Source organism: Erpetoichthys calabaricus, chromosome 4 (genome assembly GCF_900747795.2).
Source record: "Erpetoichthys calabaricus chromosome 4, fErpCal1.3, whole genome shotgun sequence".
Taxonomy (NCBI): domain Eukaryota; kingdom Metazoa; phylum Chordata; class Cladistia; order Polypteriformes; family Polypteridae; genus Erpetoichthys; species Erpetoichthys calabaricus.
In genome coordinates this window covers 190,411,479-190,436,800 of record NC_041397.2, presented here as the reverse complement: position 1 = coordinate 190,436,800, position 25,322 = coordinate 190,411,479, and the positions used below count along the sequence as shown (strand labels likewise).

The 25,322-nt window shown below is 35.1% G+C and overlaps 1 protein-coding gene across 3 annotated transcripts in view; it reads right to left on the bottom strand.

Moving 5' to 3' along the window:
• The window catches only part of LOC114650446 (T-cell surface glycoprotein CD3 zeta chain), a 148,756-nt gene that overhangs the window by 116,018 nt on the left and 7,416 nt on the right, over window positions 1-25,322 (bottom strand). For 2 of the 3 annotated variants that reach the window (XM_028800090.2, XM_051926234.1), the window contains exon 2: window positions 6,949-7,009. In XM_028800090.2, coding sequence (XP_028655923.2) covers window positions 6,949-7,009 — 61 coding nt within the window. Of the gene's footprint in view, window positions 1-6,948; window positions 7,010-9,824; window positions 9,873-25,322 lie in introns of those variants that run through there. The other variant, XM_028800088.2, reaches the window with a different exon arrangement.

Genomic DNA, 25,322 nt, shown 5'->3' with positions numbered 1-25,322 from the left:
TTCTGGTACTTCTGACTCCGACTCCCCTGTATTTAATATGCTAATGTATTTTTCATGTTGATTGAAGGAAAGCAACACACACATCATTTAACCACAGAACTACAGGCTAGGACACTGACTCTCTACCATATTGGCCAGTTTAAACAAAAGACAAGAACCCCTGAACACACATCAGGCCATAGCACACACCTCCACCTAGATCATTACACTTGTTTACACTCAAATGAACTGGTTAAACACATTATATCTGAAATAATATGAAAACGCTTTTTGTAATGTATCATAATCCAGATTACAATATGTGAATGTCAGGTTGTATAATAACTCAGCTGAACTTCACACTAGTAGTAACACAACTATGCACTGGGCATTACTCTTACATCAGAGAAGTACTTAATTATGACTTGTTTGTGAAATGGGACATTTGAACTTGCTGTATTTTTTTTCAGTACAATTTTAATTTATTAGGGTTCGGAGTCAGTACATTTTAGCCGACTCCGACCCTAACTCCAGGTACCCAAAATTGTCTCCGACTCCACAGCCCTGTGTATAATAACAGGATTTAGATTAATAAACTTGCATATAATATTTACAGTAACGCTTTGGTCATTCATTTTTCAAATCTAAGGTTGGAAAGGGTGGATTTTATCTACTGTATACAGCATCAGGCAGAATATAGAAACCAGCCCCGGAAAGGGTGCCAGTTCACCAAAGTACACACTCACTCATACTGCAATAATCACCAATTTGCCTAACTTGTATGCCTTTGGCTAGTTTTCCTTTCTGACACTGTATTAATCAGTGGCCAATTTCTGCTGTTAAATGACTTTTTTCACATTGTTTTGTCCTATTTTTTAAGATTCAGTCCTCTGAATTGCTTCTTTTTTCCTTAAATATCAGAAAAGCAGCATGACATGTGAAATGAGCCAACAGATGATCAGCTACATCTGGGCTTCAAACTCCAGCCAATTTCACACCAACGAGTTTCTTAATGAGAAGCCAATTCTTGTTGTTAATTAAACCCATTATTTAGTTCTATGGTGTGTTGGTGCTCTCATTCTGCCACAGCAGACATTTCCAGTTGACTTTCTTTTTTCTAAGAGTTCCGTCAAAACATTTTATAGACCTGAGAAAATCAAAATTACTGGGACTTCCACCTTTCTTTATTTTCAGATATTGTATGACAGACATAGATAAGCTGGTCATGTGTTAGCTCGTTTCGTATCACTAATTAAGGAACAACAAACAATTGGGGAGTCTGAGTCTTAAATAGCAAGTCAATTAAAAATTAACACAAAAGAAGTTAATTAGCAACAAAACTGGTCACTAATTAATAAAACGTTTTGAACAAAAATCTGCAACCCTCCGGGATCAGAGATGGATACCCCTGGTCTACAGGTTATGACACTAGATGCAATAAATTAAATCAAAAGCACTATGTATACTAAATGTTGCTTGTCTCTATATATGTAGCAGGAAATTAGAAGGTTCTTAGGTTCACTTCAGAAACCTGTTATTTATGCTCCAATTGTAAAAAAATAATATATATACTGTATATATATATATATATATATTGTATATATATATATATATATATATATATATATATATATATATATATATATATATATATATATATATATACATACACCCACATACAACAAACTAAACCATATCATTGTACTTGCAAACATTCTTGGGGAGAGTGTTCATTTTTAGGCACTCTAATCAAAAGATTTTTGTTGTAGCTCTGAGTGTTAGCATAATGATTCAGTGTTGCAGTGTCACTGCTGTATGCATACAGTAACACAGTATAACACAAGAGCAATTATTATTAAGAACAACTTATGCCCATGCCTTGGAACCTTCACTGAAAAGGAGGGGGTCTGTACTGTTACAAGAGCCAGTTTCAGACTTTTTCCAGACTGAGGAAAGAAATGATGGATTGGCAGTGTGGTGTAGCAGTTAAGGCTTTCATCTTTAAACACTGAAGCTGAGGTTCAAATCCTGACAATGTGTGGCCATAAATAAGTCACTTTACCTGCCATTGGTCCAATTGAAAGAAAAAAAACACAAAAGAAATTTACTTTGCATGCAATTGTATCTCAAACATTACTGTACGTTGCCTTAGATAAAGCTGTCAGCCAAATCAGTAAACGTAATTATTGCGAGATGGGCTGCCATGGATTTGTACTTGGACAATAAGGTTTCAAATATGCTGTTCAGAGGACTGCTTTTAAATTGCTTGGTGTAAGAAAACAATGGATCAGTGGCTGTAAGCGCATGGTCAGAATGTGCGTAGGTGAATGTGTTTTGATGGCATGCATACTGTTGAATGATTCACTTCGTTTTGTAATTAAAGTGAATGCAAAAACTATCTTGACCGAAGCAAAGGATGATTATTACTTTGTATAGTATTGCAGTTTTTCTATACCTCTACAATATATATATGTATGTCTATTAGCCAGCATTCTCATAAAAAAGTTGATTTTAAGAGTCTCCTTTCAGCAGTGAACTGGCTCAAAGCTAAATTGGGCAGACACCTTTAGTATGAGAAACAGTGTGCATGGATAGAATAAATGATGCCAGCTTAGAAAAACACAACTTTTATTTTACAGTTTAATGCCTTTTACCCAAGATTTTTAACCTCATTGCTAAATATTCAGTCAATAATGACATTTTCAGTCATTCATATTATTTGCGTAGAGGGTATTTCCAGCCAGCTGATAAACAGGACCTATCTGTGTGGAGGCCGCTCTCTGCCAGGGTGATAGTAACAAGTTGCCTGTTTACTGCGCTCCTATTCTCCTTTTGTGCTTCCCACACATCTTCCAGACAATCTGTATATTTATATTTAGCATATGAAGTGCATATTCTATATTTATTTATTAATTTGTGCCACTCTGTTGCTGTCCTTGAGAAAATTGTAATAAACCATGTTTGGGGGGAAAATATAGTATATGTCAAGGCTTCTTTAAAATTGGAATGTGATGGCAGGTTATCTTAAGAATCACGTCTATGAACTTTTATTTTCTAAAAGGGGCTTTGTATTGTTCATGAAATTGCAGTGTGGAAACAAAACTGATTGCTATTTAGACAAACAGGTCATAGAAAATAGACATTAATAGCAGATAAGTGTCTAGTATATTGCATACATGGTACATTGCATGGTCTTTTTTTTTACCCTCAGTATTTTTGTAAAACTCTGAGTAATTGTGAAGTGTTGTTTTCTAACCCCCAGTTCAACATTAGAATTAGTCATCTAAAATCGATAACAAAGGCTGATTAGTAAACAGCACATTCACTCAGAAGATACAAGATTCTTTTTAAATCATTAGAGGTTATAAATTAGTTTAAAAAACAGGTGATTTATTTTAAAAAGTAACTATTATCTTCTTTAGCTGCCAGGATAGGCCCCAACACCTCAAAACCTAGAATTAGTTTGCGCAAGTTTGAGAATGCTAGGTTTTATTACATTTACTAGCACTTGACCTTTTTGGTGTTACGCCTTGTTTTTATTTTGAATCATGAAATGTTCATTTTTATAAGGTCTTATATATAGCCTGTTGTAAATGTAAAAGATTTGTACATTGACTGTTATGCAAGTCAGTTTATCATTGAGAAAATTACACTTAAAATGTCTGTGTTTCTCTATTTCAAAAGTATGAAAATAGTGAGAAGTCAAGCAAAGATGTTGCCTGAAGAAGGGGCCTCAGTTGCCTCGAAAGCTTACATATTGTAATCTTTTCAGTTAGCCAATAAAAGGTGTCATTTTACTTGACTTTTCACTACATTCATAATGGCTAACACGGTACAACACCCTACTACTATAAAAGTATGAAAGCAATTCAGCTGAAGGGATGCAAGTGTAGCACTGCCTTAGGTATGGCCATTAGTACTGTTGTCAGCTGTCTTTACTTGCTTTTGATCTTACTCTGAGTTTCCAATGAGGGACATTCTTCCAATGTAGGACACTGTGGTAAGTGGTAGCCTGCAGGATTTGCATAAACTGATCACTGACTAATAAGCCATTGTTCATCATCTGACACAGGCTACAGGTGTTCCATTCGCAGGCATTGTTTACAGGGAGTTTCCATCAGGGGTTCCATTAGATGAGAGGTTTCTTGTCACCATAAACATGAAACACCTTGCTAAGAAATAGACACCCTTCCTATATTAATATATAAAAAAAACAAAAAGCTGCAAAGCATCTGCATTTACCACAAAAACTAACCAAATATTACAGTGCAATGGCTGAAGTAATTGAAGTATTTATCGTATTGAGAAATGATGATAACTAATGACTGTATATGATCATATAGTTATTGTCTTAAAACTAATGTAGAGTATTTGGTTACTGCATTTCATGTGGATTCATTTTATTGATTTCATCTACCAAAGAGTTTATAATACATTTTAACTGGTCTCACAACACTGTATTTGAAGTACGGATTCCAAAGATGTATTCACGAATATTCAAATGGGCAGTGAAGAAACATTTGCAGCAAAATAAAATAATGTGAAAATTAAACAAGTGATCACCCTGTATTTTACATTTTCCTATAGTGGATGCCAGATTTAACAAATATATCAACAATAATTGATAAACCAAGGTGTAGGGTGCGTTAAATTGAAATGTGGTTATCATAATAAACACATTTTAAACAAATGCCTTTGGACATTTTTGGCTTATTAATTCCTTTTTGATGTTGCCTCAGGGTGCAATAAAGCTTGATTCATTGTATATAAACTTTCCTAATACTGCACCATAAGTCATCATCAGTATTTAATCCGCAAAGTATGAATCATTTCAGTTTTATTACTTAGCAAATACGCTGAAATGTTGGCTGCTTTGATAAAGAAAACATTTTCCAATCAAAATTGTCTTATTTGAAATATATATTTTTTAATTTGATCATATTTACTGTTGTTGTGGAAAATTCTGATTACACTTCCATTTATTCGGTAACCTTTTGCCAAGATAAGTTCAAATATAAGGCATATTTTTGATTTAACAAAATTTCAGAAATGTACCCTCTTTAGTCCCCTTACAAAGTCCAGGGTTAAACAGTTTTTTCGTTTTCTGCATTTTCTTCAGAACAGACCAATTGAAACTTTCTGTTATCATTCATTATTTAAAATATTAATCAAAGTGCTGCACATAACTGCAGAACAAAGTGATGTAAATTAGTATTATGCTCTTACTGTATATATTACTTATATAGATGTATATAAATACCATGTATGTGTTAATGTGCTCATATGTGTTAGTATAGATTTATATATAGGCATAAGTATGTATGTATTATATATATATATATATATATATATATATATATATATATATATATATATATATATATATATATATATATATATATATGCATACTATAAATATTTTATATATATATGCATACTTATTGCATATGCTGTATGAGTGTGTGTTTATGTACATATGCAGGGATATACATTTATATAATTGTGCATACAAATACAAACACACACACACACACACACATATATATATATATATATATATATATATATATATATATATATATATATATATATATATATATATACACACATCCATCAAACTCATAGGTTGAAACCTGTATTTGGGCACAACTAGTAACTTGCCCAATAATGTCTTAAAAATTATGTATAAATACACACAAACACACGCGTTATGTGATGGAATGCTATATACAGAACAGTATTACTTATGTACATATATGTCTCTTGTCTGTTGGAATTTTAATTAATTCTTTATTAATGGTACACTGTTACCAGCAAATGCTGGAGTCACATAAAATTCACCTAAATGCATTTTAAATTATTATATTGTTTAAGAATTAAAAATAAGACTGTGGATTTGTTCTGGATGTTTGGTTGTTAATTTTCTCAAAAGGGATATCTATGTTAATGTTGCCTGGCCAGATACCTCGTATGTATTGCTACACACACTTATCTTATTGCCAAATAATGCAGCTAATTTACCCATTTTTATTATGTATTTCAGTTACGCTTACATTGTATTTTAATGAAGTTTTTCTCAGAAGATATTTACCATGTTTAATACCTTTGTCTTAGAAAATGATGAAATCTTTGCAAAAATATTTCTTTCCCAATAATAATAATAAATAACTTGTAGGCCAAAGCCACTGAACAAATTCAAATCTGTATTTAAAAACAGCATTCACTATAACAGAGGTGCAGAGAGGGGTCAGTTACATTCACCAATGTGCCATAAATTGTACCCAGTGTCCCTCAAGTGTCAACTACTTTACTCACAAAGTCTATCGATTATCCCAATGAGTATCACAAAGCCTTTGGATGGCCTGTTTATTTTAGAAACAGCATGCAAGACTGCAATCAATGACTTTATTTTAGTGCAATATGTTGATACATTGCAGAGTACAAGCCGAATTCTGGCATTTTAAAATTCTTTTAAACAAAGAAACAAAACAAACAAAACCACGGGAAGGATTAACCATCACACAACGACCTTTGAAATTTTAGAAACCTACTTGAAACCTAAAATCTACGCCCTTAAATAACACATTGCAATATTTTATATATTGTACTTTGTAAATCTGAATTAAGTTACATTTCCTAAGCTTTTGCACTGGATATCTGTGTTTAGATAAGCCCTCAAAAGGGTCAGAAAGAAAGAACGAAAACGGAAACAATTTAGATGACGTTTGCAGCCATGCCTGGAAGAAGTGTAATGATGAAGACTTGAGAAAAACTAACTTTATAATTTAAAATAAATATGGATTTGGATAAGAAAAAGCAAAATCAACAGAATATAAATTTAAGAAAATTCAACACACAGCCATAAAAAGTACAATTTTATGTTGTTTCAGCTGCATATTTTTTACCAAATTATGTTAAAGCATCAAAAAAGCTACTTTGAAGAGAGACAATTAGTTTTTGTTTTCTTACCTGTGATATGAAATAGGATCACTACAGATGATAATGTATATGTCCGTCGTAAGTTCATTTTCTAATAAATAAAAATAAAAGCCAAATGAGTTTCTTAGAGGAGTCACACCATCCAGCAAATGACACCTGCAGTTTCTTTGTTCTTCTGGCAGCATAAGCAGGAAGTGGGTTAATCTTCATTGCTGACTACTCTACTTGCATCACCCAAGTATTCACTTTTTGCTTGCTGCAGTTGGAACCTACCTTCAGAGCAAATGGGAAAATTAAAGACCCTGGCAAGAGTGCTTTCCAGTAACTCTATTTTCTGTTTCAACACCACTCAGCCATCAAAATTGAGAGTTAGTTAAGGTACAATTCTCAAGAAAATAACAAAACCAACATCACCACCCAAAAGTGAATGACATAAAGGCTTTACACTCTGCTGTATTTATTAAGAACATTTATGAAAATACATTTGTTCACTTTGGATTGCGTGTTTTTTGGATAAAAGGTATCTTCCAACATTTTACACAACTTTTGGGTACTTCACTATTATGAATTACTTTTTATTTACTTATGTACTAAAGAAAAATTGTAAATATGTATTTCATTTTTATTGCTAGGCAATATAACAAATAAATGAAATCATATATACTCAGCAGAATGTTGTACTAATGTGCAGTAAACAATCCAAAACTTAATAAACAATGAATAAATAGCCCCAACACCATTCGATTTTTATTCTTTGCTTAACAACTAGTTATTAACACAAAAAAAAAAAAATCAGGTTTTACCACAAAAAGCCCCATATTAGGTAAATACAATACAGTGTTGTTTTTCATACTTTCTAATTATGTTTTACATTTTGTAAAATATATATAATAAAATTTGTTAATAAATAATGTTAATATTTATAAAAATACCATACATTTATATTTTCCAATGGTGATTATCCATGTTAGGTTAATCTGTAATTCTCAGTTTACTCTGTATGAGTGAGTGTGAGTTTGTCCTGTGGCCCCTGAATTGGACTAAATGGTTCAAAAACAAATTAAAAAGTGACACCACTTTATGTCTAACATGCTACATATTTTTTCTTTATAGAATAACATTTATTTTTCTATAGTAAGCAATATTCCACAGCACTTTACAGATGCCGAGGATTAATGCAGTAGTGTACATTCATTTTCTTACAGTTAAAGTATAAGCAGAAAAAGTCACTCATTAGGGTTGAAACAGTGAATATCAGAAAGAGTTCATTTGTAAACCATAGTATCTTATACTTGCTTTTTCTGTCTGATGCACGTTGCATGTGAGTATATAATGTTTATTGATATATTCTATTTGTTTACTGTATTTTTAATTTAATGTAATGGTGCATTTATTTATGTATTATTTTATTTATATCTGTCACTTTTGTGTTGAGTCTACTGTATTGTCATAGAAGGCTTCTGCTCCGTTCCGACCAGGAAAATTGATTTTTTCTTTTATTATAAATTATAACAACAAGTTGAAATTAATTTGATATCTAGTGCTGTAGTCATTAAAATCACAATTCCTATACTTTAAAAATAATTACCATTTCAAAACAGTAGACAAAAACAGTTTAGTTTCACCCACATACAAATGGAGGTTAGTATTATGTGTCTAAATCTCCTAATGTCTATTATGTTTGATTACTTTAAACTTGCAGTGGAGTGGCATGCCATACAGGGTTAGTTCCAGGGCTAGCTCCTGTCATACTTCCTCCAAATCTTTATTTCCATAAGTGAATTCATAAATTAGCTGAATAAATGACAAACAAAAATGTACTGTACATTTAGACAAATGTCACACTTCAAGATATTGACATTATCTTGCATTCTTATAGTTTCCTAAATCATTTTATTAGCGAACTTGCAGAAATTAAGTTTAGTGATAAAACAACAGTATTGTTTTGGCAATTTAGAATCATTTTATGAATTAACATTATTATATTTCTGTTTCGCATATTTATAAAAAAAGAACATTTTTGCGCTCACACTCTGAAGATCTCTGCATCACCAGGTATCACTGAAGCTTTTTAACAAGCAGCGACAAAGTGAGTACAAGTGACGACTCTTTCATTGATTATTAACTACATTTATGATTTTAGTTGTTTTAAGGAAATACTTGTTTATAGGTACATCTCATTGAAAAAAATTAGAAATTTAGCAGTCCTGTTTTTAATCATTTAATATCAATGAATTACAAAAATGTTGATCATTAATGTTTTAAGTTTTCTCTAAGCAGTAAGGACAAAAAAAGGTGGTTTAAGATGCTTTCTTTCAACATAGCCACCCTTATACTAATTTAAGTACTGCTGAACTTTGCAGAAGTTAATGTAGAAAGGATATGCAGCTAATTTAAAAATATAAATAACTGTTGTTATACTATTAAAACTGCTTATAAATAGCTCTGCCGGTCTTACAGAGAACCTGAGGTTTTAAAAGTTGCACTGTAAATGTATCTCAGCACATCTTGAAATAAAAAACACAATTGTTCTGCCAAAGATATAACAACTTAGAATTATCTGTTGAAAGCAATGCATATACATGCATGTTAAAAGGACAGCGTGGTACTGAAAATAGAAGGACGCACAAATTTACGGAAGATTGTGATACTGAGGAGAAAGGCATGAAAACAAAATTTTTGACCCTATTCTACAAGGCCAAATTCATTTTAATAAGGTGTCTCAAAATATGCTTAGACAGACAGACAGACAGACAGACAGACAGACAGACAGACAGACAGACAGACAGACAGACAGACAGACAGATAGATAGATAGATAGATAGATAGATAGATAGATAGATAGATAGATAGATAGATAGATAGATAGATAGATAGATAGATAGATAACTTAAGTATTAACTTACTTCAAATGTGCCCTTAGAAGATCACCTAAATATTGTCTTCTTCACAACCTGTATTGTGAAGAATATAAAATGAATTGTTTAAATTCTTAAAAAAAGAACATTAAAAATCTTAAAACACAGAAAATCTAGAAATACTTGACGAAGGAATGCCAGTTAACTTGTCTCACATTCGATATGCAAGCACTATAGCTGAATGCTAGTTCCCCACACACCCCAAAGAAAATTCTAAAGTTGCTTTATTTCTTTTCATAATTTCTCTTCATAAAGGTTTGGTATTATCTAAGAGAAATCAAATTTCAAGCTTGCATATATTACTCAAAAATAAAATGGAAAAATATGATATGAAGACAGATGCATGTTTCATCAGTTTTATTAAAGAGAACAAACAGCGATAGTAAAGTAAAAGAAAAAACAAAGCTACAGATCAATTAGATATATGTTAAAAAACAAACTGTTTTCTGAAATTTAATAATGAATGACCATCAAAACATGAAATCCTATTTAAAAAAAGAATATTCCTTAAGCTTGAAAACACCAACCTGTTTTTTAACAAATATTTATCTGAATAATTTAAACAAACCTTTCATAGAAAGTGTTCCTCACAATGAAATCAATAAATTAAGTCAATAAAAAAGACATTTAAAAGTGTCTGGTCTAATAATGTAAGAATGATTTCCTCTTCTGTTTTAAATGGTTGCTCTGGATTTTCTGACAGCCTGCCACTTTACCTTAGTGTGCTCAAATAACACCACAAATTGTAATGAACAAATGTTGAGAAATGTATCCTCACTTCTTTCATGTTACATTCACTTCTTTCAGGTTGCATAACCTTTGCTGCAAAAAAAACTCATTAGACTTGTATGTTTCATATTGGGGGGATTTTACTGCAGAAATAATGTGAAGAGGAAATATGAACAAATTAACCAATAGGTTTGACAAAAACATATATATGTCAGCATTACTCTGCACACAGTTTTTTCTGTAGTAGTGCATTGATAAGACCTGTATTGCTTTGCAGCTCCAAAACCTTAGAATTGACTGGCCCCCATTCTGCACATGGCCAGATTTACACAGGGTGAAGCCCTAAGCCTAAGCTTTCCAAAATATGGATGTTGTAACACCATGAGGTGTTGCAACGTAGCTTGAGTGGTGTCATAAATGTAATATTCTAATTTGTTTTACATTTTTAATTTCATTTTTGACTTTCAGTAAAGAACAAACAAATTTGGAAAAGGGCCATCATATTAACCAAAACTTAAGATTTGAGTATTGGTATAAAAACAAGTATGCACCATATGGCATTTTTTTATATTTCTTATTATTGATGTTTTTACTTTTTTTGCTTGTGGTGCAACTACAAACCATAACATGCTTATGACTTGTGCACAGTTGCCTAAAATAAGGAAAACTGCAGCCTTTGAATGAATATGACACTTGAAAACACAACCCTTCATAAAAATGAGCACACTGTGATGTGATCAATGCAAAAGAGAGCAAAGTTTGCACATAAACAACTTAGACAAAAATTGCTCAAGCATATTAAATGCAATCATAAAAAACAGCTGGTAGACAAAATAAGGTGTGTAGGATCCAATTCATTTATTTTGGAGCAGCATGTGCCTCCAGTTGGGTGCTGTGGGCAGGAGCTGGCAGTCAATGAATCTCATACGGAACTAAACTAAACTCAGTTTCTGCTTTTTCCCCTTTTACAGTGTAGCCACTTGGGAGACCCCAGAGCCCAAACACCAGACACAACTCAGAAGCACACTAGCTGAAGATTAAATAAAAGTGTTATTTATTGGGTAACAGTACCTTATTACAATAGCAAATCAGTCCAGCACCATACCAATAGCCAATCGAGCACCTCCTTCTCCTTTTGTGTCTCTCCTGTGAGCATCGTCCAGCTGCCTTCCAACTTCCTACAGGAGAGATGCCTCCTTTTATGTCAGACCCAGGAGCATTTCTGGTGTCGTTTTTGTAAAAGTCACCCGTCACATGTGAATCACTCACTGTAGAAACATTTTCATTAAAATTTTATGTGTAAATGTACATGTGGCTTTTTTTTTTTTTACCCCTTTCTAAAGTACTAGGGTGATGTACAGTGTTAGCCATTATCAATGTAGTGAGAAGTCAAGCAAAATGACACCTTTTATTGGCTAACTAAAAAGAATACAATAATCATTTCACCTTGCCTGAAGAAGAGGCCTGAGTTGCTTCGAAAGCTTGCATATGCTCACTATAAACCAATTACCCACAATTACAACAGCCCAGGTAAGCAGAGAGCTGAGGAGACTTTGTGCCAGCAAAGCAGCGAGTCCAGATGGAGTATCGCCACGACTTTTGAAGGCCTGTGCGTTGGAGCTGGGGAGTCCTCTACAGCGTATCTTCAACCTGAGCGTGGAACAGGGAAGCGTCCCGAGGCTTTGGAAAACATCTTCCATCACTCCAGTCCCAAAGGTATCACGTCCTAGTGATCTGAATGACTTCCGGCCTGTCGCTCTGACGTCACATGTGATGAAGACCATGGAGCAGCTGCTGCTTCACCACCTGAGGCCACAGGTCTGCCACGCCCTCGACCCCCTGCAGTTCGCATACCAGGAGAAGGTGGGAGCGGAGGATGCCGTCATCTATATGCTACACCGATCCCTCTCCCACTTGGACAGAGGCAGTGGTGCTGTAAGAATTATGTTTCTGGACTTCTCTAGCGCCTTCAACACCATCCAACCCCTGCTCCTTAGGGACAAGCTGACAGAGATGGGAGTAGATTCATACCTGGTGGCATGGATTGTGGACTATCTTACAGACAGACCTCAATATGTGCGTCTCAGGAACTGCAGGTCTGACATTGTGGTCAGCAACATAGGAGCGCCGCAAGGGACTGTACTTTCTCCGGTCCTGTTCAGCCTATATACATCGGACTTCCAATACAACTTGAAGTCCTGCCACGTGCAAAAGTTCGCTGACGACACTGCTATCGTGGGCTGCATCAGGAGTGGGCAGGAGGAGGAGTATAGGAACCTAATCAAGGACTTTGTTAAATGGTGCGACTCAAACCACCTACACCTGAACACCAGCAAAACCAAGGAGCTGGTGGTGGATTTTAGGAGGCCCAGGCCCCTCATGGACCCCATGATTATCAAAGGTGACTGTGTGCAGAGGGTGCAGACCTATAAATACCTGGGAGTGCAGCTGGATGATAAACTGGACTGGATTGCCAATACTGATGCGCTGTGCAAGAAAGGACAGAGGCGACTACACTTCCTTAGAAGGCTGGCGTCCTTTAACATCTGCAATAAGATGCTGCAGATGTTCTATCACAGGGGTCCCCAACCCCCGGTCCGCGGCCCACTACCGGTCCGCAGCCGTCTGACAGCCGGGCCGCGAGAGAACTGCCGGCAACGGCGACTCTCTCAGACTTTTCAGAACACTTGGCGGGCGGGGCTTTGCAGCGGTGCAGAGAGAAGAGAGAGACCGAGGTGAGAGACTATTACAACAAAGTATTTTTATGGTCCCGACAGTTTCCCCATATGACATGAGTCTATAGAAATCTCGTTACTACGAAGTACATTCAACAGATGCTTTCATTACAACGAAGTGACCTTGAAATGCTTGAACGAATCATCCACAGAGCAGTTAGATCTGTGGTCGCAGCTCAGTTGTGCACGTTTGCACAACGATCCCCAAACAGAAACATTGTAAAAAAATCTCTTTCTTCGAACTTTCCTCGTACTGTTTTTTTTTTTGCTGTTTTTGTTGTCTGTGGTTTTCATTGATTCCTTTTGCTTATTGCTTGTCAACATTTGAAAAACATCCATTGGAATTTAACTCATTGTCACCCTCCTATAGAAATGGCAGACACGAAAAAAAGATTGCAGTGTTAATGTTTGTGATGTGCAATCTGTTGGAATGGCAAATGTAAAGCATATGTCTTTGTTATATGCAAAAAAAGAAGAAAAATCTCAGATTGCAAACGTATGCGAACTGCTTAATAACTTTAATAATAATAGAAATGTTATGTAAATTGTGTATAAAACTGCCCCCCCCCAACCAACCCCAAACCCCCCTCCCCCAGCCCCCCCAAAAAACCGGTCCGTGGCAAAATTTGCATCTAATAAAGTGGTCCTTGCTGTCAAAAAGGTTGGGGACCACTGTTCTATCAGATGTTCGAGCACCCACTTCTACACAGTGGTGTGCTGGGGAGGCAGCATAAAGAAGAGGGACGCCTCACACCTGGACAAACTGGTGAGGAAGGCAGGCTCTATTGTAGGCACGGAGCTGGACAGTTTGACATCCGTGGCACAGCAACAGGCACTGAGCAGACTCCTGTCAATCATAGAGAATCCACTGCATCCACTAAACAGTATCATCTCCAGACAGAGGAGCAGCTTCAGTGACAGACTGCTCTCACTATCCTGCTCCACTGACAGACTGAGGAGATTGTTCCTTCCCCAAACTATGCGACTCTTCAGTTCCACTCAGGAGAGTAAACGTTAACATTATACAAAGTTATTGTCTGTTATACCTGCATTTTTTATCACTCTTTAATTTAATATTGTTTTTTATCAATATGCTGCTGCTGGAGTATGTGAATTTCCCCTTGGGATTAATAAAGTATATATCTATATATCCTATATGGTAATCTTTTTAGTTAGCCAATAAAAGGTGTCATTTTGCTTGACTTCCCCTTCTAAAGGTTAGCTACTCTAAGTATATAAATACACAAACCTATTATGCTGAGGTGTTGAGCAGAAATTTAGAAGATCTTGGTGAACTGCCATAGAAAAAATTTACAAAGCACTGCCCTACACTATCGGAAGTTGTGTAGAGGTCCTGTGTGCCAATTGATAATAGAAAATAAGGCTGTGTAAAAAGTGAATGTGGCAAGAATACACGCCACATGTGCGTGTCAGGTATGGATTGATCCACTATAACTTTAAAAATTTGCGAGTAGAACTGTAACAAATGAACAGATTCTGCAGTTTTTAGGTGATCTCCAGACTGTGAAGCCCCATTTAGTTTAATCCTAAATCTGGCCCTGAGTGTGCACCTTCACCCTGTGTCCATGTGGCTTTTCATAGTAGTAGTTACACTGTCATTCATGCATACTACTGTAAAATTCTTACTTGTATGTTCAACAAATACACAATATATCAACACCCTCAAGAATGTAGTAAAATACAGACTTTCATTTTAATAAATAGAAAACACAAATCAGCTTACCTGATGAATTCTTCATGTTTCTGTGCTCCATTTACAGGCTCATTATCACTGTTGGCTTGAACACAACTTCTATTTTTACCCATGATAGCTCAATCTGTAGTCCACCAGTATCTCACCATATAAAATGCATTTCGACAATTCTGTATTTTGAGAACTCTGGTTTTTTTGGTTGGCGCCCTGCCTGGGATTGGTTCCTGCCTTGCGCCCTGTGTTGGCTGGGATTGGCTCCAGCAGACCCCCGTGACCCTGTGTTCGGATTCAGCGGGTTGGAAAATGGATGGATGGTTTTTTTGGTGAGCATTCCCTGTAATGGACTGGTATCCCATCCATGTTTGATTCTTAGTTCATGATCAGTGCTTATATGGCACTGTTTTAGAAGAAAGTTTGTTTAGCATCTCTGCTGGTTATGTAATATTTATTTTTAATTTTAAAAATATCTTAAATTTACTAATGCTGACAACCTGACATTTGGTCCATGTGTTAGCCTTTTGATATCAGTCAGCATTTGCAGTGATACATAATTTGGCCATTTTGGATAATGTCAGACTTCCTTCAAAGTCACTTGATCTTACTTCTCTAAGTGAAGTTGAGTCCATTGCAGCCCAAAAATGAAAAATGAACCCTTTAAAATGCATTGATTTTTTTAAATACATGGTTTTCAAAAGAAAATTTGCTAGATTAATATAATATTACCTAATGTAATAGTAAAATGTACTAAAATGTACGCAGCCTATGACTAGAAAAATAATGAGACTCATGCCCATAGATAGGCAGTAACCTGAAAGTTGAACTTGCATCACTGTACATTTTTTTTCCTAAACCAGGGCAGATAGAATTCAATTGCAATTTCTGTTACAGGAGCATAGCCAGTGGGGTTCACACAGATCCAAAAAAAGGAAAACATAATAAGCTCATAAAATATCATTTACATTTTATGTAAATTATAACTGCTACACAATGCATACCTGGCATGAAACAGCTGCTTTATCCATTATGGTACCTTTGCACCAACCGGTAATGTTTCAAAATGGAGAAAAAGAAGTGGGAAAAAAGGAAATGGTTGTCCCACAATAGAACAGCTGTTCCAAAAATCAAGAACACAAGGTAAGGCTTTCAACTGGACTTTTCAGGTTCTGCAATGCATTATTACTATAGCTAAAATGTCATCTAATTACCCAGCTCCAATGGGTTGCAAAGAGTCGAGGAAAGCATTATCTAACATCTGCTAATCTTTGCTTACTTAACGTAGGCTTGGCACTGTTGTAACTTTGTCAGTTGATAAAATTTAATTGTGTGTTCCTCGCGATTCAGAAAGAACATTAAAATACTAGAGTCAGGTTTATTAAATTACCCTCGATTGGCAGGAGCGTACAGAATGCAATTTGTGCCACAATGAGATCAATAAAAAGGTAATTATGAAATACATAATCACATGAAAAAGAACAATGTTATATATAAATGAATCATTAATTGTTGAAATACTGCAAAAATGTATATAAAAGATTGATTGATATGTGACAAAACCAGCTTAAAAGAGATCTTTTCAAATAAAAATAGGCTATTTTTAAATGTACCATCTGGAAAAGTCCAACTATTAACAGCCATAAAAATAAGGTAATGTTTAAATAAATCCCAAAAAATTCAAGAAACAATTACATTAGTGAAACTGAATAAAAGGCTGATGTAGCATTTCACGATAAATACTATTAGTGTTCAGTATTATCAAATATTGTGCTGTTTTACAGTATTTTGCAAGATTTAATCATTTATGTATTTCATTTATAAACAAAAACGTTGGCTTCATTTTGCTTTGAAATGAACATTAATTTGATCCTATTTTAAGAATTTGAACGAGAGACATAGCTATGCTATGAATAATAAATGTCACTGTTCAATAGGCCTATATTAGTATCTCTGTTTATTTTATGCTTTTCACAAGAAACCCTTAGGCCAGGGGTGGGTAGATTCAGTCCTGGAGGGCCGCAGTGGCTGCAGGTTTTTGCTCCAACCCAGTTGCTTAATAAGAAGCCCTTATTGCTAAAGTAACACTTCAGCTTCACTTTAGTTGTCTCACTCGTTAAGATTTTGAACCCTTATTGCTTATTTTAGTCTTAAACAGCTGTATTCTTAGTTTTTAATTGCTCCTAATTAGCAATACCATGCAAATGACAAAAGAGACCAGCATTTCTCCATTTAGCTTGTTTTCATTTACACCTGTGTGTATTTATCATGCACTGTTTGGTTTAATTAAATACTTGGAAGGAAAGTGAAGAGAAAAAAGTGAAGCACTGAGAATTACTCATCTGTTTTAGACTTCAAATCATTTGGATGATATCCTTAGAAAGGAAAATAAATCTAGGATATGAGAATGACCTGACATGGCAGAGTTAAAGCACTAGCAAGCCATGAAATTAAATAATTGACAAGGATTGTTTTTTAATTAAGCAACTGGGATGGAACAAAAACCTGCAACCACTGCGGCCCTCCAGGACTGAATCTACCCACCCCTGCCTTAGGCCATGGAAATATATAATACATATCACATATTAAAAATGAACAAGATAATAATTTTTTAAAAATCCAGTTTTTGGGAAACAAGACTCATCCCACATAGGAGGCTGGCTATGTCCCTGTATATTTCATTACTCTATACATTGCAGCAACACTGAACACTTCAGCCCTGCACATAACGGATGTAAAAATAGCATTTTGGATTGCTTCATTGCGCTATACCAGACTCATCAGCCAATGTAAATTCTAAAGTAGGTATTTATAATTCTGTGGGCGGCCACTTGCGAGTATTTCTTTTTAAAATAAAAAAGTATTACTGTACACAGAAGTCAAACTGGAGTTAATTAAAGAACAGTACAAAAATAGAACCTGGCAATAAATTCATTCATGTCTTGAACACCTCAGCGGACTCTGTAATCATAGTACAAAGATTGCATCCATTTTTGAAATTCTCTTACCCATAATAGGACCACGGGAAAGCTGATACCTATCCCAGGATGCATAGGACGCAAGGCGGGAACACTGCAGAGGGGAAGGTGGGGGGACATCTGCGTACTTTGGGTTGTGGGAGGAAATCCACAAACAGGAAGGCTCCACGTTGAGAGCAGCCGGTAAGCGAGTAGCAAAGTGGCAACTGTTACAACGTGCCATCGTGCAGCCTATTATAAACTACATATGAATAAATTATATTATTGAATGCTATACTCTGTAATAATTATGCAGAGCGGTACAGCGGGTGCCAGACGCATGCATGCGCAACAAACCAGAGAGAGACGAAATTATAACTCACCGCGTTGGAGCTTCCCCAGTATGTGTTCAATATATTTTTTTTTAGGATTGTAGGTGCCTACGTCATCCACAGTGAACAAACATGAAACTTGTCATTTAGTCTGACTGCTTGGTGCTTCTTTTGTGGCTGTTGCTGTTTCTACCACATTAGCTGTATTGTGTTGCCTTCAGTGTGTGGTTCTGCGTTACGAAATCAGATTGGGAGTCAGAATTCGTTTGTTACAGTCTTGTCTGTAGTAAACATCACGGCAGAGACTTTCTTTCTAATACCTGTACTGTCACTTTTGAAAGTTGATACTCACTGCTATGTACTTACTGTATCAATGATCTACCTTACCAACTTTGCACTTAACGCTGAAACTCCCGCCTAATGCCGGGCATACATAGTATCTTTTTAGAAATGGTCGTGAAACGACGCCAACTGTACGATAGAGTCGCCAGTCGTTTATGTGCTCAAATTGTACCAACACTTTCAGTTCGATTGACGTGTCGCGACGTGGTTGCTCGGACTGTACTGTACGTGTATATAGACTCCAGCGGACAGTGTTACCCATTCAAAAAGTCATGATAGGTCATGAGAGTCTCAAAAAGTCAACAAAGAAAAGATGCGTTAGAAAAGGGCATAATTGGTTGAATAGACAATGCGGTCTATTTTACAGAGGATTAGAGGGACGTAGTCTATAATTTACCGTTGTGTGTGTTTATTTCGGATTCTCCTTTAGATGCTTTTGTCATTGACCATTTAGTTGTATGTATGTTGCTATATGAAAGTTAGCTTTTTGATATCAAATGAGGTGAAAATGACAACAATTACAACAACACCCAATGTACAATGTACAGCCACTAAACTACAACATCTATATATATAAAATCCCTGTGTGCGTCCAGGTGTCCGTGTGTGGGTGTCTTCTGGTGAAGCGCGCATGCGCAGGGCATGGTGCGATGCGCGATATTACTGTCAGAGAAAGTAAGAGGCATTTTACGGAAATACAAACCAGTATTACTGCGAGAGGAAATTAAAGGTACACAATACAGTGACGCATATTACAGCCACATACAAGCCAGTATTACTGTCAGAGGAGATTAAAGGCATATTACCGATGCGCACGCCTGTATTACCGCCAGAGAAAATTAAAGGTATATTACGGACGTACAAAACAGCGGACGCACAAGCCAGTATTACTGTCACAGAAAATTAAAGACACACAATACACGGCGGCATCCCACGAAGAACGGTCAGCTCAGCAAGTAAACATCAACAAAAGAAAGGCTGAAAGAAAGAAAACTACGACCAACAAAAAGAATGAGGTCAAAGTCCCTTGCCATTTAATATAGACTGTTCCTACTAATGTTTATGCACTACTGTTCTAGCGCCCGTTATTGTAACGGGCTAAATGACTAGTACTGAAATAAAATACTAGTCAACCAATTTAACGGCGACATCAGTAAACCAGCTTGCGCGCCTTCTCACACCACAAGCCAGCCAAATGAAATTTCTGATATGACTGATCGTTCAACAGCCCAGTCGTAAGAGGGCATCGCAACCCCTCATATGCTGCACGTGAAACAGTGGTCGATGAAATTATATTCAGGTCAACTCAAAATATCCGTCGATGACTGCAAATTGGGCTTCAAATTGTGCCAAAATTGCACAGTGTATGCCCGGCTTTACGTAACGTCGAGTTACTGCCTGCGCAACCAATCTATGCATAACATGTAATCATGGTTGGTAGGACACTTTTCAATAAAAAAAAGTCATATTTAAGTCTTTGTGAATTCTTAAGTATATAAGTATTTTTCAATATTATTTTACAAATAAAAACTAGTATAAAAAACAGTATGTTTCTCCAGAAAATGGAATAAAAAAATTAATAACCAAGTCTAGCAGTCTGGTAGGGCAGAAAAAGCCCCCAAGGTCCGCTCAACAATTTTACACAAGTCATTTCACCAGGGGTGTATCTGAATAGGTTCCAAATCTATTAAAGCAGTTTAACATAGAATACTGAAAGAACATATGACAGGCATACAGTATTAGAATAAACACTGAATATCCAAGATCAGCCATCACACTGTGCACTTTAAAAGAAGCAAGTAACAGCTTGAGGTAAGGAAAAAAATGAAGTAGACTTTCTCTTGAGCCATCATTTCTGATTTGTTGTCTACAGACTCACATGTGGACCATCTGCTGTGTTTACTGTCTAACTTATCAATCCATCCTAACAAGTAGAATCCTTGGGAAATACATGTATAAATAGTATAGTACAGTATAAAGTTCCCAACAGCTTTATAAAAGGCCATACTACTTGATAAAATGCCAGCTGTTTATTATAAGTGTAGTCATATTGATGAAAAAGATGATGCTTTTATTTTGTGAATTGTCAATTTTTGACTGTAACCCCTTAAAATGTGTGTGATCGTTGGGCATGCTATATTAATATCATTATCTGGGCTGCTTTGTAGATTTTGCAATGTACTGTATGAGTGACTTGTAATTTTTTCAAGCTGCGTAACTACTAAATAGTGCCATCTTCAGGCTGAGTAGTAGCTTTTACAGTATTGTGCTATGAATGCTGATGATGCATCATAGGGTCAGACTGGAGGAAATCCTACAATAACACAAAGCATGGTCGAAGAAAATGTCCTCTATTTAATTTTTCTGGCATGCTAAGACAACTAAAAACAATGAATATCCTTAAGAATATCAAGGAATAGAATGCTTTACGGCTTACAATAAAACATGTAAGGTTTTGGGGAGTTTTAGCTTACAATACAGCACGTCTACAGTTTGTCACCCATCAAAATTATTTTGATTCCTTTCTTTACTTACAGCTCTAGAAATCAATTTAGCATGGACTGTGTGATGGCACACTTTTTTGGTATAAAAGGTGCTTGCATTTGATAGAATGGCAGCTATGCCACAAAATGTACTTCATGTGAAAACTTTCACACTGATGCAAATACCTTTATTGAGGTTGAAGTTATTGACTAAAACACAAGTAGAAGAAGAAAACACATTTTCATGCACCTCTGCAAAAGAGTTAAAATTAAAAAGGAACTTTTTATTACACTTACAAACATACCTTCATATTGTGCTGAACTTTATTCCTCATATATAAAATTTTCAATTGTACTGGAACACATACAGCCAAACAGATATCATTTGAAAATCAAACATTTTATAATGCACCAAAAATTCTGCTTTGCCATATTTGTAGACCATGGGGGGCACCAATTGTACTATTTTAATAATGATTATTTATTTTTAATAGATGTATCATTTTTAAAATAGCTCTCCATAATATATGACATCAGCTGTAGTTCACTGTAAATGTCAAAAAAGAAATCTTATATTTGATCTGGTTTGGTTTGGTTTGGGAGATGGGGTAAAGAAAGGAGACAACAAGTCTTATGTCTGTACCATACACAATTATTGAAACTATAGTAAGCAATAAATAAGATAAGATAGGATTCCATTTATTGTCATTGCATAAAACATACGATATTTTGGTACACTACCTGAAACAATGCTTAAAGCTATACTTTTTAAAAAGCACACATCTAATCTCACACATTACACAATTGTCAGCATATGCAAAAAAGTTTTTATTAAATATTGCACAAGTTAAGGAAAAAGAAATAATGTTGAACATATTTCACTATTTTGTCTATAAGGTGTTTGATTTGGAAATTAGAAAAGTACCTATATAAAAATAATTAACAGCCAGCATTTGGCTTATGAGTGGAAGCTCTTGCCAAACCAATCATTTATTTTTTTTTTTAAATGGCTACTGCAGAATGTGACAGAAATAAAGCACACAATATAATTTACTGAGACATTTCAAATACATTTGGTATAGTCCATACCAAAGATTAATTTTAAAACTATAAGCTGTAGACATCAGAGGTTACCTACAAAACTGCATCTCAAGCTGGTTGACTGGCAGGAAACACAGAGTTCAGATACAACAGAATGTTCCATGAGAAGTGACATTTTCAGTGAAGTCCCTCCGAGGTCTTAGTTTTTCTGATTTATATTAATGACATTGATCAGGGTATTGTTACTAAACTTGTGAAATTCACAGATGACACTAAAACTGGAGGAATTGTAGACACTGAAGTGGCAGCAAATCCAATTCAGAAAGACCTGGACAATCTTCAGAACTGGGCAAACACTTGGAAAAACAGCAAAGTACTACAAGTGGGCAAAAGGAACGTCAATTATAAATACAAGATGGCACAATATTTTCTTCATCTGAGCAACATGCTAAATAAAATAGAAAGGCAAATAAAATGTTAGGTTATATTGTATAAATAGAGGGGCATGTGCTCAAACTATATAATGCATCAGTGAAACCACATCTGGAGTACTATGTGCAGCTCTGGGCACTACTCTACATGAAAGACATAGCAGTACTTGAAGGTTAAATCTGTTTTAAACAGCACTATCTGCACAAACAGGATGATGCTGTCACTGACACAATATATGGGAAGGTTAGGTTTATGAAATAAATGTGCAGACCGGTCTATATAAACTCTTCCGATCTTTCCCCATAGATGACACAACACGGTCCTATAATGTCTTCTGTGATCACTCCCTGCAGCATTCCAGATGTGTTCCAACAAGTTGACTATAGAATTTTAATCAGACTGTTGCTTGACTTTTTGACACTAAATTGCCCCTTCACAAGGAATACAAGTGTGGCCTTTGACAGTTTGATGTTCTGTCCAGCTTTGGCTTCAGCTTTTTGGCTGATACTCCTAGGATAATTTCTACCCATTATGATCTATATGATCATGTAGTTAAAAATTGGATTTGGAAATGAAAGAATGAATAACTGTTACTGAGACAGCAAATATGAATTCACTGTACTTGTTGAACCTGAACTTAGTGAAGTAAACCTTAACATGTGTCAAAATGAATGTACTCAGAACAATAATGAATTAATGAACTCAATAGTTCCAGACAAGAAGAAGCTAACAATAGCATAGAAAAGTTGAACAATAAGCTTTATATTAAATTACATTTTCATAAAAGCATCAAAAATATTCTCTAGTTGACAGAATTTCGACACTACAAATTCTTCCTGTGTTCCAAATTTAGCTCTTACAACTATGCATACTTTACATAAAAATAGAACATTTCTGCAAAAAGAGTAACAGCCTAGAAAAATATTTCATTTCATCAGAATAAAATGCCACAAATTTACAGACCAAGGTTAGTGTAAAAATTAATTAATTTATACATAAAGTGCATTGTTGTTATAATAAAGCTTACACTTTCCATTTTAGTACATTAATACTGACTAATTTTCTAAAACAAAATTTAAATTGTCTAATACTAGCATAAGATTTTACAGCAGAAATGTGTTTCTAAAAGAGCATTCTAAAAATCCTCATTATTACAAATTTGTATATGCTGTATATGACTACAGCTACTGTGTAACAGGTTCAGAAAATGGATGATCGCTTCTGAAGTTAAAATTATATGTGTGATTATCCAGATTTTGTCCAGATTTATCATACATGGAGAGGCAACTGCTCAAAATGCACTTGTCAGATTTTTTTAAAACTGCTTCTTCATTTTATATGTCTACTTCTGCTACTTATAAATCACTTGACATGCTACAGTTCCTCTTTAGAAAAATAATGGACATATAGCACATAATTGCCTCTGGCTAAAAGGAAAGGATCTCAGAGGTGACAAGGGTGAGTATATTTTTCAGTTTCGTGACATTTTACTTCTCTTTTCCCTCCCTGACATTTCATACTTTAGTGACCTCTAATTGAATAATTACGTCAGCATGTTAGCTGGAACTTATTACTACAAAACACTCTTAACATTCATATTTATAGTTTGTCACACAATGTTTGCTTTGTAAGAAAGACCGTCTTCTATCTTCATTCTTCAAATAATTCTGTGAATTGTAAAGTGTAAAAATACACTATGGTAATCACTCTGTTAGAAATTAGGTTTAGCGCAGATACGATAACTTCAAAGAAATAGACCAAACTGAATGATTTCTTTGTTTCACACACAAGCCTGACAACTGACAGTTGAACAGTGTGAAGCTACTGTACCTGTGGTTACTTTATGCTATCAGGAGATGTGCACACATGTTTAAGAAAGTAAAAATATTTTGGAAAAGTACATTTATGTGGATTATGTTAAACTACCAAATAGCCTAGATTAAAGTTTAGAAACATGATTGGCTTTCCATTTTTTACCACATTTTTTAAGGCTTGGCTTTGTAGTATTCTATAGGTGTCACAGTTTTTACTCCTCCAAAGTAATCCAGCACATAAACATTGGTGATGTTAAGCTTAGCAAAGAACCAGTTATGATCACTGGGCCACTGGATCATCTCCGGGTGACGGCTGAATAGTGCCTCCTTGGCAAAGTCAGCTTCAGTGTCGTTCACCTGTAACATCAAATAAGTTCAAAAAGGTCTAGTTTATATTTCTTAAATTACAATCAGGGTATATATAAGAAGTATATATATATATATCTCAAGAAAATACTATTGAAGTTAATGTTACTGTAAACAAGACTGCATTCTGTACCTTCACAATTGTTCCTGAAAAGATGACATGAGCGCATAGCGGGCTCTGAGGATCATACTTCTCTTTCATGCAGTAACTGGTCTGTGCCAACGACATTACAAGAGAGGCTGAGGGGTTTACCTGTAAAGAAGCATAAACGGCAATTAACTGTGCTCCACAAGCCTGTAAAAGATACATCTAGATTTTTTTGTTTTATTAAATCAGAACAGATATTTTCTTAAAAACTATATTGCCTTGATTTGTATAGAGTAATTTATTTATTTGTAAATTCACTAACAAAAGTTTGTAGTAAATATTAATTTATGTTGTTATATTAGAGGGCAATTAAAGTACCTTGCTCACTACTGCACAGTTAAGTGAACTTTAGGAATTGTCCTTGAAAATACAATGCAGAATTTTGGTCTTTACTAAATTCTA